Raw genomic sequence first — 16,914 nt, 5'->3', positions numbered from 1 at the left:
AGAAACCCAAAGAGAATACACGGAAAAAAGGTAATAAAGATAAGCTGTGTATAAACAGAAATGAATACAAATAATTTGAAGATTTAGTAACTATACAGAAGATAAATATGAAGATGACACAATGATCTGGAAGCAGTTGAAAATGCTTAGAAATGGAGGAAAAAGAAAATACTGCATGAGGAATCAGAGATGATAAAGGTGATATAAAAACTGATGATAAAGATATTCTAGAATAATTACTTTGAAACTGGTGCTGTTTCAAATAGTGGAATATATTCAATAGGAAGGCAGTCAGGAGTAAAGATATCAGTATTTCGGGAATAAAAAAAAAAAACATCAAAAATGTAAATATGGGAAAAGCAGCTGGAGTACATGATTTATCAGAATTGCAGAAATATGGAGACATACTGCACTGTATGATTCGAAGGAATGGATGAGGGCTGCATTCTGGATGATTAGATTAGAGATCTCATATTACCCATCTACAAAAAAGGGAAATAAAACTGAATGTGAGAATATATAGAAGAATTTAACTACTGACTATTTCAGATAAAATTTATATGAGCATACTTGAGAAGAGGCTAAGAAAAATTTTGGAACGGAAACTTAGAGAAGAACGGGCTAGTTAGTGCCAAACAGCAGTTGTCAGGATTAGTTTTTCACCTTAGCAGAGATAACTGAGATATGAGAATATAACAAGAATCTTTATTTAAGTTCTGTAAATCTGGACAAAGCCTAAATAGCACAGGTGTCAAGAGAAAGGCTGTTCAAAATGTTACAATTATATGGTATGAATGGGGCATTATATATTGAGCAATACATATTGTATAACAAAGTTGTAAGCAGTTAAAACTGAAGGAGATATAGGATGATAATTTGATGTAAAATCAGGTATGGGACAAGCACAATTTCTACTCTCATTAGTCATCTATATGGATCACATAACTAAAGAAAATGATATCACACTAGATATCAAAATGATATCACACTCAGAGGTATTCAACTTAGCTATTTACTTTATGCAGACAATGTTATGCTCTAAAATAAATCCAGGGAAGTCATCACTGACTAGACTGAATAACTGCTAGAACAAATGTAGTATAACAATCAGCAATAAAAAGAAACCATGAAAATGAGTGTGAACATGTAAAATATAAACTGCATTAGAAATGTAAAACCAACAGAACAAGTGAAACATTTCAGCTATTTAGGCCCAATTTTTTGTTAAGACAGTAAAACTGACTACAGAAACATACAATAGAATTATCAAAAAAAGAATAAAATTAGTAATATACTGACACAAACAAAGAAGACAAAAAAAAAAAAAAAAGATGAGATTTTTCTACACAACAAATACAGGATGTTATTATTATTATTAACATTATTTGACCTCCATGGAGTCAGAGACTCATCGTGGGAGGCATATACTACTGCTGCACACAAAGTTCATCCAACTGTGCTTTAAACTGATTCAATGTGTCTACACCCACAACACACACTCAGGTAATTCATTCCACTCACCAATCACTCTCCATGCAAAGAAGCTACTCCTCACTCCTCTGCTCACACCCTCCTTATGCAGTTTCCAGCAATGGCCTCTTGTTCTACCCTCTCTCCCATTCTATGAAAAATTTCTTCCATGTCAACCTGATAACAACTCCTGACTAGCATATATGTCTCAATCATATCTCCTCCCTCTTCCTCCTATTCACGAGGCTCTGCAACTTACATTCTCTCAATCTGTCCTCGTACTCCACATTCCAAAGACCACTGGCCACCTTTCTTCTTTTTTCTTCTCTGGACCCTTGCCAACATATCCTTATCACCATGAAAACCTGGTGACCAAATATGCACAATAATTCATAGGAGGTCTGATCAAGGCTTTATACAATACTATCATAATCTCTCTATTTCTGCATGTCAGGGTCCTCTGCATCACTGCCATTATCCAATGTGATGTCTTCACAACTTGTGCAATGTGACCACTGAATTTCAGGTGCTTGTCCACCATCACTCCTAGATCTCTCATCTCCTCCACCTCTGTTAAAGTTTCCCTGAGAAGTGTATACTTTGCATCTCATCACTACTTACCAAATCTCAAAACCTGACAAAACCTGAACTGACAGTTTCACTTACTTGCCCATTCATGCAATCTCTTCAAGTCCTCTTGTAAGACCATAACATATGCTTGAGTCTGCATATGTTATGGTCTTTAGTTATCCATCAGCATAAATTTGGAAAAAAAAAAAAATACAGTATAAGCTATATTAGAGAAAAAAGTCATAAAAGTTAATAAAAATCAATTGCTTAAATTTTTATTTAATGTCTAAACATTTGACTGAGCTACTTTTTTATAAAAAAATTAGGTAAAGTGAATCATGCTCGACTTTTTCATCTTGTCATGCAATTTGCGATAGCTGGTGATTGCTTTATCAAGATTTTGACAGACTTTGAAGCTTTGTTCCATATCAGGATCAGCATCAAACAAAATTTCCTTAGCATACTCAATCTGATTGAAACTAGCTCAAGTTCTTTTAGCTTCTTAGTAGTAACATTCTCTTGTTTTTTGCACTCCTTATTTTCTTCTTCCTCATATGCATGCTGTTCTTCTTGGTTGAAGGAGATCATTCTCGCCTAACTGTTCTGAATGGGAATCGAGGAAGTTTCTCACATCTTCATTATCCAGTTAATTAAATCCAAGTTCTTTTCCAATTGTGCTGATATCTTAAATAATGTTAGATCTTGGATTTTGCACACGATAAACTAACATAGGCTTGAGTTTAAAGTCGCCTTCTGCACCGTCTCCTAATAAAAGTATAAGACAATCTTTAGATACATTTTTGAAAATTATGGAGACAACTACTGTGTCTGAATAAAAACTTTAGTTTAATATAACTAAAATCTATATTTGACGTTTAGACTTTTATTTATATCAAGGTCATCTTCTGGAGCATACAACTATACACAGAAAACAAGCTACACTACCAATCTGCTCACTGCAGATTGGCGACAAAAAATTTCGCATAATGTAAAAAAATTGCATTAACTGATTAATCGCTCGCTTAAAGCAGGAAATAGTATCATTTCACTCAATCACGCTAATTGATTATCATGCATATCGAATTCGCATTAAGCAGGGTCCTGTACAACTGTCTGATACCTATTAAACAGCCAGTCACTGATCCAACTCAGAAATCTGTTATTCAATCCCATCTGTTTCAATTTATTTAATAGCTTGTCATGTGGCCGCTTATCAAAAGTCTTTGCAAAATCTAAGTACATCACTGTATATGCATTTCCCCTGTCCAAGGTATTTGTTGCCTTCTTATAGTACATAAGTTAGTGAAACATCATCTCCCCTTAACAAGCCCATGCTGATAACTACATAGAATGCTGCTGTTATTAACCCATTTCTGTATCCTACTTCTCACCAATCTCTCCAGTTCCTTCACCACAACTCCAGATATACAGACCGGCCTATATTTGAAGCTACAGCCTTATCACCACCTTTATGCAGTGGAATAATTTTACACTCTTTCCACTTCATTGGAACTTGTTCTGTTGTAAGACTTTTATTAAACAGGCATGCCATGCTACTGCCAATTCCCTGGAACATTCCCTTAAGATGTGTGGTGATATGTCATCAAATCCTACTGCCTTATTGACATCAAGGTTATTTATTTCCTCAAATATCTCCTGCTCACTCACAATTAAGCCATCCCCTCCTATGTCCTCTGTGGTTAATTTCCTCATGATTCTACCCTGCTCAGAATGAAACATGTTATATTCAGGCAATACTGATCAGAGAAAGAAAGGAGTAGTTATATTATTCAATACTATATTCACATATTTGCCATTTATTAGTGCTTTTAATTATGGTTTTGCTGTCCTGACAACTGTTTCGATGAGAACTATTTTGTTTGTTCTCATCAGAAACCAGACAATTCAGTTTGTTCAAAAAGAACATCACAAGTCTATAACCAAGAATGCAGTGAAAAAGCATCAGTCATAAATTCATTCCAAGCTCTTGATATCTCAATTGCCTTGGTCTGCAGTGTTGCTACTGAAAGAAAGAGGGAATGGTTTGGTGGGTTGGGTGGAATCCATACCTGGGTTGGATCCCCTGAGGTTAAACCAGTCTTGAGTTGGCTTTCTTGCCCAGGATTTTATAAGACCCTCCCTCTCAATCATCAATCTTGTCGGATTGATGGTAATAATATTCCTCTTATCACAGTAGTATTATGCACTCATCTCAGAAACAGTTCTAATACTAGAGAAAAGCAGCACACTCAAAGGACAACCTGATGCACTTCTTTGCAAAAGGTGACAGGTCTGAGATGTAGCCATTGATAATCAAACTGGTTTTGGCTTCAGCATAAATTCCTCTGATTGCCTGACATAAACTTTCACCAAACCCAGCAAAATATAAAATATGGAAGAGAAATTCATGTCAACTTGGACAAATGCTTTTCTAAGTCTATGCTGAGTACCCCTGAGGGGCATTATTTATTCTTGAAAAGATGTATAGTATCCTGCAGTAAGAAGAAGTTGAGTTCTTCCTGCTGCCTATTCACTAACCTAGGATATTGCAGGTCTGGGCACTTGTTAAAAAAAAAAAAAAAATACTTGAGAGAGATTGACATTCATTTGGTTGTTAATTATTCTTGTGAATAACTTATAGTCTATGTTGCTGAGTGCAATGGGATGCCACTTGCCTATGATTCTTATCTCGGTCTTTCTTGTGTATGAATATTGTGTAACTCTGGGTTATATCTGCTGGTATGTTTCCAATCTGTAGATTTTATTAAAGAGCCTGATTAGTATAGGTAAGATGATGTTCCATGTTGCTCTATAAAATTCTATTCCCAGACCATATTCCTGGCTTGTAGTTTGATTTCACCCAGAGTTATGGGACTTGAGAATCACCTGGATTCTACACACCTAGAATGACCACTGTGCACTTATCCAAGAAATCATACTTGTAGCAGTCAGTAAAAGCCTGAAGAATTCCCTGAGTGTTGCCCTGCAGCTTGATTTCTTCAATGGTTTCTTCTCTTAGCTGTCCAGTCGCTTTTTCTAAAAGACAATGGAAGGAGCATCTGCTTCCCTGAATCAGATCCTTACTTTAAAGTTTTCTTATTATTCTCTAGAACTACGTCAGTTAGCATGCTTTGTATCAGTCTGGGGTATGGCATGCCTGATTTCTTGTTGTCGATATACCATTGTAGTTCTTGATACAGCTGATGATGTTTCAGACAATGTTGCAGATGCCTTTCTCCTTCCTTGAAATTATTTTGCATGACAGTCTTGAAATGCGATCCCACTTTCTGACACAGTCTTCGGATTTTGTCTTGAAAGAGCATAAGATAGATGGAGTGAGGCAACAAGGTCTGGAACATGTGTCTATGTTGTTGACCAGGTTAAGATTTAAGAGCATCATTTTGTGATCTGAAATTTGTCATTGGTTGGGGATGCCTCCGATGTCTTATAAACAACAAATAACATGTTAACCACAGTGATTAACTTTAATGAAATGAAAGTACATATATTTCATACTGAAATAACAGTACATCTAAAACAAAGAGCCAAAAGGCTTCACTTCGGAGATGCAAAATTATACAAATTAAATGGATATTAAATCCAACATAATTTCAAAGCCGAATAGAAGTATCAGTGTGGTTGCCCTAACCGAACCTTATAGGAGACATGCATGCTCAAAGTGCCCGTATATAGGAAAGCAAGTTTCCCATTGCCTTCCTTGCCACACTATATCCTGTGTGTTCAGGGGGACGGTTTACCTGCTTGTAGGATGAAAAACCTCAGATAAACTGGTGGAAAAAATCCTACTGTCTGCGCCCAAGACCGGCTAACTTGGCTATGACTGAGGAAGATCCTTAAGCTCCTCATGTCATCGACGGCAATCGAACCTAGGATACTCCTTCCACAGGCATATGGTTGCAAAGCGCATTGCCACTAGGCTAACTGCGCAGACTCCATCCTCCTCCTCCTGTGCCCCATTACAACTTAAATAAAGACTATGTATTGCTTGATATAATCAATTTATGAGGGTGTCTGAAAAGTTTGTGGCCTAACAATGAAAAAACGAATATATGATTTAAAAATTATTTTTATATTTCAAGATAATCTCCCTTAAGACTAATACATTTATTCCAGTGATGTTCCATCACTATTATCCCATCCGTGTAGTGATTCTCAGTAAGATCTGCAAAATACCTCTAAAATTTATAAACAATATGCCTTTAGCATCCCAAAACACCGATACCATGACCTTTCCTGCTGATGGAATCGACTTTGTCTTCTTCAGCACTGAACAACTGGTTTCTGTCCACTGTTTTGACTGCTGTTGAATTCTGGTGTGTAATGGTGAATCCTAATCTCATCCATAGTAATAACTCGATGCATAAAATCAGTTTTATTCTTGTTAAAATGCTCCAAGCACTTTTCAGAGATTTTCATGTGAGTATGTTTTTTGATCTGCTGTGAGCAAGTGCAACACCCATCTTGCACAAACCTTTTTCATTTGCAATTCTTCAGCAAAATATATCCTACAAGTTTTTGAAATGCCTATAGTCTCAGCAATTTCAAGTACTTTGACTCGCTGGTCATCCAATACCATATCGTGCACTTGTTCATTGATTTCTGGTGTTGTTACACATTTTGGACATCCTTCACGTGAATCATCTTCAAGGCTGATACAGCCATGTTTAAACTCGACAGCCCATTTCTTAATTGTCAAAACGAAGAAGACGAGTGTCCATAGACTTTTATTAACTTTTAATGAATTTCTTTTGCCGTTAAACCTTCTTTTACAAAGAATTTTATAACTGCACGATACTCAATTGTATCCATTTCAAGGGATACAGAGAACACTTTTGTTTCAGACAGTTGTATAAAACAAACTACTTGATACAATGACTTACAGAGGTGCTTAAGGATCAAAGCTATATAACTGAGAGGAGACCTTCACATAGCCTTTAAAAGAATATGGAGAACAGATCTGGACTTCTGACCTAATGTCCAATCCTCACCTTCTCGTGGTGTACCCTGGATACTGAAAGAATGAGGATGGGCTGGCAATTTGGGATTTGTCTGACCAAATTATATTCTTATTGGCTTAAACCAAAATAAAAAATGATGGTACAACATGACAGGATCTCATGCTGCCTGGGACATCGCCAGGTTAAACAAGGCCACCATTGTTTTAGCCACAGAACCAGGGCAAAAAACCAAAAAGTCAGCGGAACAAATCCTAAAACACACCACAGCTCAACATCTCCAGAGTTAAAGATTGGTACTATCAACATAAGAAGCCTGAATGGGAAAGAAATAGAGCTAGCTGTGGAATTGGATAAGTACCAGATCGACATAATAGGGGTGACTGAAACAAAAAAGACAAAAACTAGTGAGATCTTTCTGAGTAATAAATACAAAATTTTATATTCAGGCAATGACAATCAAGGAAAAGAAGGAGTAGCCATAGTAATCAACACTAAATACGAGACTAATCTTATTGAATGGTAGGCAGTCGTAAGTAGAGTGATGTGGACGGACAAATATCAGAATGGGGAAACTGGACAATGAGACTTATTTGTGTCTATGGTCCAACAGAAGGTTCTACTAAGGTAGAAGTGGAGGATTTTTTTCAGGCATTAGAGAAAGCAGCTGATACAATGAAAAAGGAAAAGTTGGTCCTTGTTGAGGATCTAAATAGCAGAGTAGGAAATGATTGTTAGACATACAAAAATATTTTGGGAAAATTTGGAGAAAAGAGCAAAGCTAATAATAATGGCAAATACCTGTTGGATTTCTACTCAGGACATGGACTGGTTATTACTAATACAATGTTCCAACATAAAAATGTGCACAAATTCACATGGAGAGAAGAGCCCAAGGAATAAGAAAAGTCTCATTGACTATGTTATTGTTGATAGTGATGTTTTCTCCTTAGTGCAGGACATCAGAGTGTACAGAGGATTTGAAATTGGAAGTGATCACCATTTAGTCTTGAGCAGGATAAAACTGAATTTCATATTGAAAAGAAGAACATGTAAGAAAGTTTTAAAAGAATAAAAGTTGAGAAGCTCTCAGATGTGAACTGTAGACTAAAATACACAGACATGATTGAAGAAAAAAGGAAAGAGTCTGCAAACAGGAACCAAACTTTGGAGATTTAGTGGCAAGCCCTGAAGAAAACACTGATTAATTCAGTCAGAGAGGAATGTGGTGAGGTTGTCTTTAAGGATAGAAAAATCAGAACTCCATGATGGACTCAGGAAGTTAAAGAGGCAGTGAAGGAAGAGGAGAAAAGCATATCACAAGTTCTTGTCAAATAAGTCAGCTTGTGCTCTTAGAGAATACAGAAACAAATGTAAGAAAGCTAAACACTTTGTAAAACTAGCTAACATAAGGCATGGAAGGAATTTGGTAAGAACATAGAAAATAAATATCAAGAAGCGGCAAGCTATTCTTGAGGTTGTTGAAGAAGCTCAGAAATGGAGGAAAGAGATGATAAAGATGACATGAAAATAGGAGAAAAAGATATCCTTGAAGTATGGAGTAGTTACTTTTAATAATTGCAAAATGAAACAAGCAGTGATGATAGCACAGTGGTAAAAAACACTGACCAGGCATGCAGTCAGGAAAGATATTGATACTTTAAGTAGAAAAAGCCATCAAAAGCCTGAAATGTGGAAATGCAGTAGGAGTAAATGATATTTGACCAGAAATGCTCAGGTATGGAGGTATAAAAGTCTTACAGTGGTTGCACTGCATAGTTCAGAAGGCCTGGACAGAGGGACGAATTCGCAATGATTGGAGTAGAGCTCTAATATTACCCATATATAAAAAGGGTAATAAAACTGAATGTGAGAATTACAGAGGTATTTCCCTACTGAGTGTTCCTGGCAAGATGTATGCAAGCATACTTGAGAAATGGTTGAGAAGAATTGTGGAAGAGATGCTTGGTGAAGAACAAGCTGGATTCAGGCCAAATAGAGGCTGTCAGGATCAGATCTTCACTTTAAGACAAATAGTTGAGAAAGCATGAGAATATAACAAAGATCTGTATTTAAGTTTTGTCGATCTGGAAAAGGCATATGACAAGGTGCCAAGAGAGAAGCTATTCAATACACTACAGTTATATGGTGTCAATGGGGCATTATATCAAGCAATACTTAGTCTTTATTCAAGTTGTAAGTCAGCAGTTAGAATTAAAGGAAGTACAGGAAGATGGTTTAATGTTAAATCTGGTGTGAGACAAGGATGTACATTATCCCCTCTGCTATTCATTATCTATATGGATCACATTATGAAGGAAAGTGGTATTAACCATGATATCAGAATTGGAGATGTTAATGTCAGCTCTCTGCTTTATGCAGACGATGTTATACTTTTAAATAAATCCGCTACAAGTCTGCAAGATTCTCTGACTAAATTGAATAACTGTTGTAATAGATATGGTATGAAAGTCAGCAATAACAAGACAAAGACAATGAAAATAGGCAGAAGCGTTGAAAATATCAACTGTATTTTGACAGGAGAACCTAAAGAACAAGTAAAACATTTCAGTTACTTGGGCACAATTTTTAGTGAAGATGGTAAATTAAATATAGAAATAGACAACAGAATAGTCAACAAAGCTGGTATGGTTGGAAGTCAATTGAATAAATTCATATGGAATAAGAGCGAAATTAGTCGCAACACTAAATTAGCTGTATAGAAGACAGTATTCAAGCCCATTTTAACTTATGGATCTGAGAGCTGGGACAGAAGTAAAACACTTGACCAAAGACTAGAGACTGCAGATATGAGAGTCCTGAGAAAGATTAAGGGCATGAACTGATGGTATCAATGGCAATATCATATTAAAAACGATGATATTAGGAAAGAACTTGACATGGTCAGCATCCAGGAATGCGTTAGCAGAGCTAATCTCAGGTGGTATGGTCACTTAAACAGAATGGGAGAGAAAAGATTGGCAAAACAAGTGTTCTCTGGCAGGTTGGCAGGAAAAAGACCTAGAGGAAGACCAAGATATAGGTGGAATGATACAGTAAAAAGTACCTTAGAAGATAGAAATATAAGATCTGATAATGATGGAGTCTTGACATGTAACAGACTGATTTGGAGGAAAATTGTAGATAGGAAGTTAGAGTAATGATGCAATTTTTCATGTAATACTATCATGTAGAACATATTCATATCCTGTACACCCCCTTGATATATATCATCAAATTCATATATCAAGAATTTGATGATGATGCTTATGACAGATGTACCAACTTGGAAAAAAAAATCTTGCCAATAATGTTGCCATCTATGTTTGAGGCCAAGAACTTTTCAGCACACCCTTGTACATCATATAACTGTAGCATTTTGAAGAGCTTTCCTCTTGAAAGCTCTTCAAAATGAAAAGCCTCTTCATGCCTTTTCCAGATGAACAAAAATTAAATACAAATCCTTGTTATATTCCCAAGATTTCTCAACAATTTGTTTTAAAGTGAAAATCTGATCCTGACAAAATCTATTTGGCCTGAATCCAGCTTGTTCTTCGCCAAGCTTCACTTCTACAATTTTTCTTAGTCGTTTCTCAAGTATACTTGCAAAAATCTTACCAGGAATACAGAGTAGGGAAATACCTCTGTAATTCTCATATTCAGTTCTATTTCCCTTTTTGCAAGCATACTTGAGAAACGACTAAGAAAAATTGTCCAAGAAAAACCAGGAGACTAGACTTGAACACAGTAATCCAGGATTGGGCATATTGAGGTCTTATAAAGAGGAATGACAACTTCCTTTTCTCTACTTGTTAATGTGTTCTTTACTATCCAAGTAATCTTATGCGCTACCTTAGCAATATATCTTGTAAACTTTCACTCTCGGTCTACCACCATCTCTAAATCTCTAGCTTCATCTATTTCCTGGAGTACAGTACCATCAATGTGATAAATGGCTTGTAATCTATTTATCCTAAAGTTCATAACTTTACATTTCTCAACATTAAACTGGAACCCATTATCTTTTGCCCATGCTGACAGTCTATTTAAATCATATTACAAGCTCTCCAAATCGCCTTGATTAACTATTACTCTACCTAATTTCGCATCATCATCAAACAACTGAATATTTCCTTTCAGGTTATTTCCTATATCATTATGTACAAATTAAACAGCAATAGTCCCAGCACTGAACCTTGAGGCACCACTAGTCACCTGTTTTCATCTTGATTCTTCCCCTCCATATACCACTTTTTGATATCTGTCCAGCAACCGCCCTCTTATCCACTTAAGCAACAGTACCACGTCCATCCCTATTTGTTCTAATTTGCATAACAGAGTTCTATGTGGATTGTCAAATGCCTTTGCAAAATCCAGCAAAATCAAAGTGTAGCCATTTCCTTTATCCAACTCTGCTATTATTCTGTTATAAGAAGTTAGTAAATTACTAAGGCATGACCAACACTTCACAAGGCCATGTTGACCCTCATACAGTATCATATTTTTATCTACCCCATTCTTTGGGAGAGAGTGTTGATCTCCTAGTACTAAAAAATTGGTCACAAAGTGATCAATTTTTTAGTACTTCTACCACCTGGAAATACTAACTGGTCTATAATTTGCTACTGCAGTCTTAGAACCTCCCTTATACAAAGGAATTATTTTGTTCTCTTTCCACCCCCTTGGAACTCTACCAGAGCTGAGACTTAAATTAAAGAGCTTAATCAGAGGCATTGTCAATTCCACTGCACATTTTTACAAAACGCTAGTTGATATTCCATTTAATCCCACAGTTGCATTTACACTGAGATCCTGCAGTATCCTAAGAACTTCCAATTCATCCACTTCTGTTCTCACATCAGTCTATCACACATGTTAAAGAAATAATATCACTAGGGTGATATATCCTTGCAAAGTGGTCATTCAGAAACTCAACTATTTTATCTGCTTCTGTCTCCTTGTGGCCATTATCACTCATTAAGGTTAATATTCCATAGTTATTCTTCCTCTTACTTGCCACATAACAAAAGAACCCTTTGGGATTTCCTTTGGCCTGCTCGGCAAGATTCTTCTCATAATCTGATTTTGCCTTCTTTGCCATGCTGGTCACCTTTCTTGCCTGAGTCTTGTACTGGTCAGCAAACTCCTGAACAGTACAAGACCTTTCTCTTTATATACTCTGCACAGCATTTTCTTCTTCTGCAGCTTGCGCTAATGACATTACTCATCCATCTAGCTATCTGATTATCCCTCCTTACCTTACACATATAATTTAATACTGCTTCCTCTAGATGACCCTTAGCAATATCCCATTCACCACTAACATCCTTACCATACAGTATTTTATGGCATGGCACAGATTTAAGCTTCTTCCTAAGCTTGTCATAATCACATGCTTTGTAGTTCCACATATACCCCTTTTTGACAGAATATTCCTCATGTTTTACAATTTCTCAAGTCAAGACATGGTCTCTTTCACCAATTGGAAGCAATGTGGTCACCTTGATTATGGATAGCTCTTATGATCCTATGACCAGATCCAATACTCTCCCACCCCTAGTCTCCTCCATCACATGCTGCCTTAATTAATTATCTCTTTTACTATGTGTATAAATTCTATTTTCTTCCTGTCATGTGATCTTTCTTCCTTCCAGTCTATATCCCTATAGTTTAAGTCCCCCATAATAATCACTCGACCTGTACTCATTATAATAATTTGCCGATGCATGTCTTCCAGATTCTTTGTGGAACTCCCTGGTCTATAGCAACAACAAACTGTATATTTTGTCTTACGGTCTTAATCTCACACCAGGCTGTTTCAAATGAACAGCCACCCTCTTGCCTGTCTCCTATTCTTTTTGGCTGCAATTCATCTGCTATCACCAGCAGTACTCCTTCTCCCATCCTATCTTCCCTGAAAATACTAAACCCTTCACACTCCATCTCTGTAACTACATCATCTGCTGTTAGTCAAGTCTCACTAATATCTATAACGTTTGGCGAGGGTGCACTAACCAAAGACTCCTCCCTCTTGTTCCTAGTACTTATCGCATTTGTATATAGAAACTCAGCATCCTTTTAGGCCCCCAACAAACTTACTTTCTGAACTGAATACCCTATTCAATATTTTTGCTTGAGAGACTAGATTCCTCACTTAGTAATTCTCACACTCACTAGCTTCATGGGTGGCTCCAGACAAACTCACTTGCTTCCACCCTAACTGCTTAAGTTAACCTGAATTTGCACATCAGCATGCTCAGTGAACAAAGCTCTCTCCAAACACCAAAACCATTTAGATCCAGTCCATCAGCACTGTACAAATCCTTCATTCAGTCAAACAAAGATCACAGATCCACAAATCTTACATCATTTCTTGTGCACAATCTATGTATATACTCATTGGCTATCAACACCCTCCTCCTCAGTTCGCCTCAATTATAGCATGGCAGGAGACTTACTATCTTCACCTTCACGCTCTTCATTTTTGCCTCTTCTAACAACTCCTTTACATTCTTCCTCATGGAATACTCTCACCTCTCAAATCCTTCCACTTATATTTTTGCATCCGGATGGTGTGGCAAATATTGTGAATTTTTGCATCCAGAAAACACAATTTTGTCACACTTTTGTTAAGTACTCCCCAGATGATTGAGTCTCCATACATAATTTTCTCCTTAACTTGTTATTCTTGTTTGTTCAGTAGGTCTTCATTATTCCTAATGACAGGTTACTTCTTTCTCTTTTCAGCCCTGCTAATCACTTGCTGCTTCTGCAATTTTTCAATTTTGCACTTTGTCCTATGAAGGATAACATTCAAGCGTGCAATTTCTTTATTAATATCCATTTTATTCTCCTCTATTTCCACGGCCACACGTTCAACATTAATTGAGATTAATGTTGAACTCTACTAATATTTGCTGTGTTCTCATCACCTAACAGACACTCACTTTTGAAACACTTAATACACACTCTCTCTTCGGTTTCAATTTCCTTCGACATATTCTTCTAATATTCTCAAATAAAATACAAAAAAAAGTTACTTATCCTTCAGGAGTGATAATTCCACTCTACACACCTAATATGCCACCTGGTGTCCTATTATGAATAATCAACAGAACCAATCATTCACCACTCTCCAAATGAAAAATCTAATCCTCACACCTTCCCTTGCTGACTACCCTCTTACTCATTTCTAGGAATGACTTCTTGTTCTTTACCCTCTAGCCAACTGCTGAAATATTTCATTTAGATTAATCCTATAAAACTCTTTTAGTAACTCAAATGTTTTTATCATATTCTCTTTTATCCCCCTATCCAGCAACTTTTGCAACCCACAAACCCTGAGTCTACTCTCACAGGGGCAGACTGCTCATTTCGTCACTCACTCACTCCTTGATCCTTTCCGCCACTTCCTCATTCATAAGAAACTCACGTGATCAAACATGAGCTGATCTAATCTGCTGTTCAGATCTCTAAACAAGAACCAGCTTTTTTCTTTAGGTCAGAATCCCTCTCTAATGACTTAAAAAAATTCTTCTACTTCTTTCTTAGTATAACATTCGGTGGGATCATAAGCACAAATAAGTCTCAATGGCTAATTTTCTATTTTCATGTCACTCTATCCAAAACTGTTGTTCAAGAATTTTATCTTCACATTTAGCATGGAATATTTTATCTACTTCTCAGTTTCTGTAATCCCAGACATCTGAAAAATCACCTTGTAATTATTATTTAGAAGAATTTTAATCTGTTTTTGTCTTCTTGATCTCAGTAACACTATGTCAAGACGGTACTTCTGTAATTCCACTGATAACTCCGCCTATCTGTCACTGATGCTTTTTATGTTGATGATGCCTACCTTCAGTTTCATTACGTTGTTTTTTTTTCAGCAGCTTACTTTTCATTGTTCACCCTAGTTTCTTGATTAAAAAAAGTGATGATCTTTTACAGCCAACTAAAACAGAATACAGTTTTAGTTCTAATCTCCAAATTGCCAGTCCATTCTTTTTTTTTCAGTATCCAGGTGGATAACTAATAATAGAATACACTATGAGAAGGACTCTGGTTAGCTTCAGTTAGTTCTCCATATTCCTTAGAGGTTATGAAGAGGTCCCCCCCCCCCAGTTATCTAACTTTGACTCTTGAGTGATCTACCTTGAAATATAATAAGATAATATTAATGTTTACATTTAAAACAACTTTTAAATTCTTTTTTTATTATGATACTTAAGGTATCTACAAAAGGTAATTTATAAATCTAAGGTAAAATTTTAAATAATGCAATTTTATCAGCAACAAACATCAATATACACACACACAATTTTTTTTTAATTCAATATACTCACGCTCTTTGAATTTTTCTAGGAGCATGACGAGGAGGAGTGTCTCGCATTATATTTCGTCGATTCCCCTAATGAATCATTTCAAAAAGAGATATTTGTAATACTATTTAAATAACTATAGCATGAATCAAATAATCAAATTTTAGTTAATACTGATATTACATGAATATGCAAGTTTCTGTGATTTAGCAGTCCTGTAGAAAATTTTCTGTACCGAGACCACATGTTTGTAGACATATAACAAGTTGAATAAAATGAACAATATAACCCTACAAATTTTGTAAGTCATCACACTTACATTGTCAAGAATACCAACTAAATTTATAAACACACACACACAAAAAAAAAAAAGACTAGTAATCAGTATTTACACCAGAAGACGTTATCAGACGTTGTATACACCAACAGTGAAGTTCTGATAACATCTGCTATGTGTAATTAATGGTTTCTAGTCTTTTTTTTTTGTGTATAACTTTTGTTACTACCCCAGATGATGTAAGTCTGATAACTTAAAAACTTGTTATTAAACTCATATGTCTACAAACATGTCTCAACACCAAAAATTTTCTGCAGACATTACATGGTCATTAAATACCAACTTATGATCTGTCTAATACTACAATGAGTCATCTCTAGTAGTAAGTGACTGGATATTATGCAACTGGCTGACCTGGTTGGTTGAGTGGTTAATCTATCTGCACTCTATCCAACAGGCTGAAGATTCAGATCCTGTTGTGAACTCAGATGCTTATGCCTGTCTTTAGGCGATAAGTGAGTTTCATTGCCTGGTGTGAGACTAACATCCCACATCAGGAAGTCCGAAGTGACTCGATAAAGCTCTGCTTATCTCTAGAACAAGGGCTTCCTTAAGCTATTTAAAAAAATAATAAATAAATAAAAAATACAAAAATAAATAAATAAAAATTATTCAACTAATCCTTAGCCTGCTCTCAGTACTAACCGTACTATAATTTTACACCCTTCATAAGTGTGAAGACATACGAATAAGAGTCACTGTACTCAGATACAATAAAAGCAGAATAATTTTCTTTAAATAAATAATAAATACCACCCATCTGCTATACCTGTAAATAGATGTATATGCCTTATCTGTAATTCACAGTTGCTAGAACATAGTAAAAGATGGTTTTTGGATTTGAATTCCTTGTTTTGTTTATTTTAGTGTTACTGTATTCCAGTCACATGGAAAATTTTTAAAAAAGATGAGGATGATTTGAAGACTAGTGATATATCACGAAAAATGTGATATATCACTGTAAGTGATATATCACATTACAGTGGGAGTAAGGAATAAGATAAAATATGCATGTGTAATGTTTAAAAATACCTGCATATAAATTATATTTAATAGCCTCTTCCATGTTTAATAATGTTCCATGTCCTCGTACTCAACATTCCAGAGGTCTGTCTCAAGATTCTGTAATGTTGAGTGTGAAACAGATTGAGGGAATATGGTCTGTAGATTGTGGTATATTAAGGAGAGGTGATATGATTGTGATATATAATTGATGAGAGAAACCTATCATATAGATACA

General features: G+C 35.9%; 1 protein-coding gene across 1 annotated transcript in view; it reads right to left on the bottom strand.

Moving 5' to 3' along the window:
- The window catches only part of Exo70 (exocyst complex component 7), a 324,025-nt gene that overhangs the window by 166,119 nt on the left and 140,992 nt on the right, over positions 1-16,914 (bottom strand). Inside the window, exon 9 of the mRNA XM_090398081.1 lies at positions 15,362-15,426. Within this exon, the coding sequence (XP_090254207.1) occupies positions 15,362-15,426 (65 nt within the window). The remainder of the gene's footprint in view (positions 1-15,361; positions 15,427-16,914) is intronic.

The sequence above is a fragment of the Typopeltis vanoorti genome, chromosome 9 (assembly GCF_054136105.1).
Source record: "Typopeltis vanoorti isolate ZY-2024b chromosome 9, IOZ_Tvanoo_1.0, whole genome shotgun sequence".
In the NCBI taxonomy this organism is placed as follows: Eukaryota; Metazoa; Arthropoda; class Arachnida; order Uropygi; family Thelyphonidae; genus Typopeltis; species Typopeltis vanoorti.
Note: the sequence above shows the minus strand (reverse complement) of the source record. Positions and strands in the feature narration are given on the sequence as shown.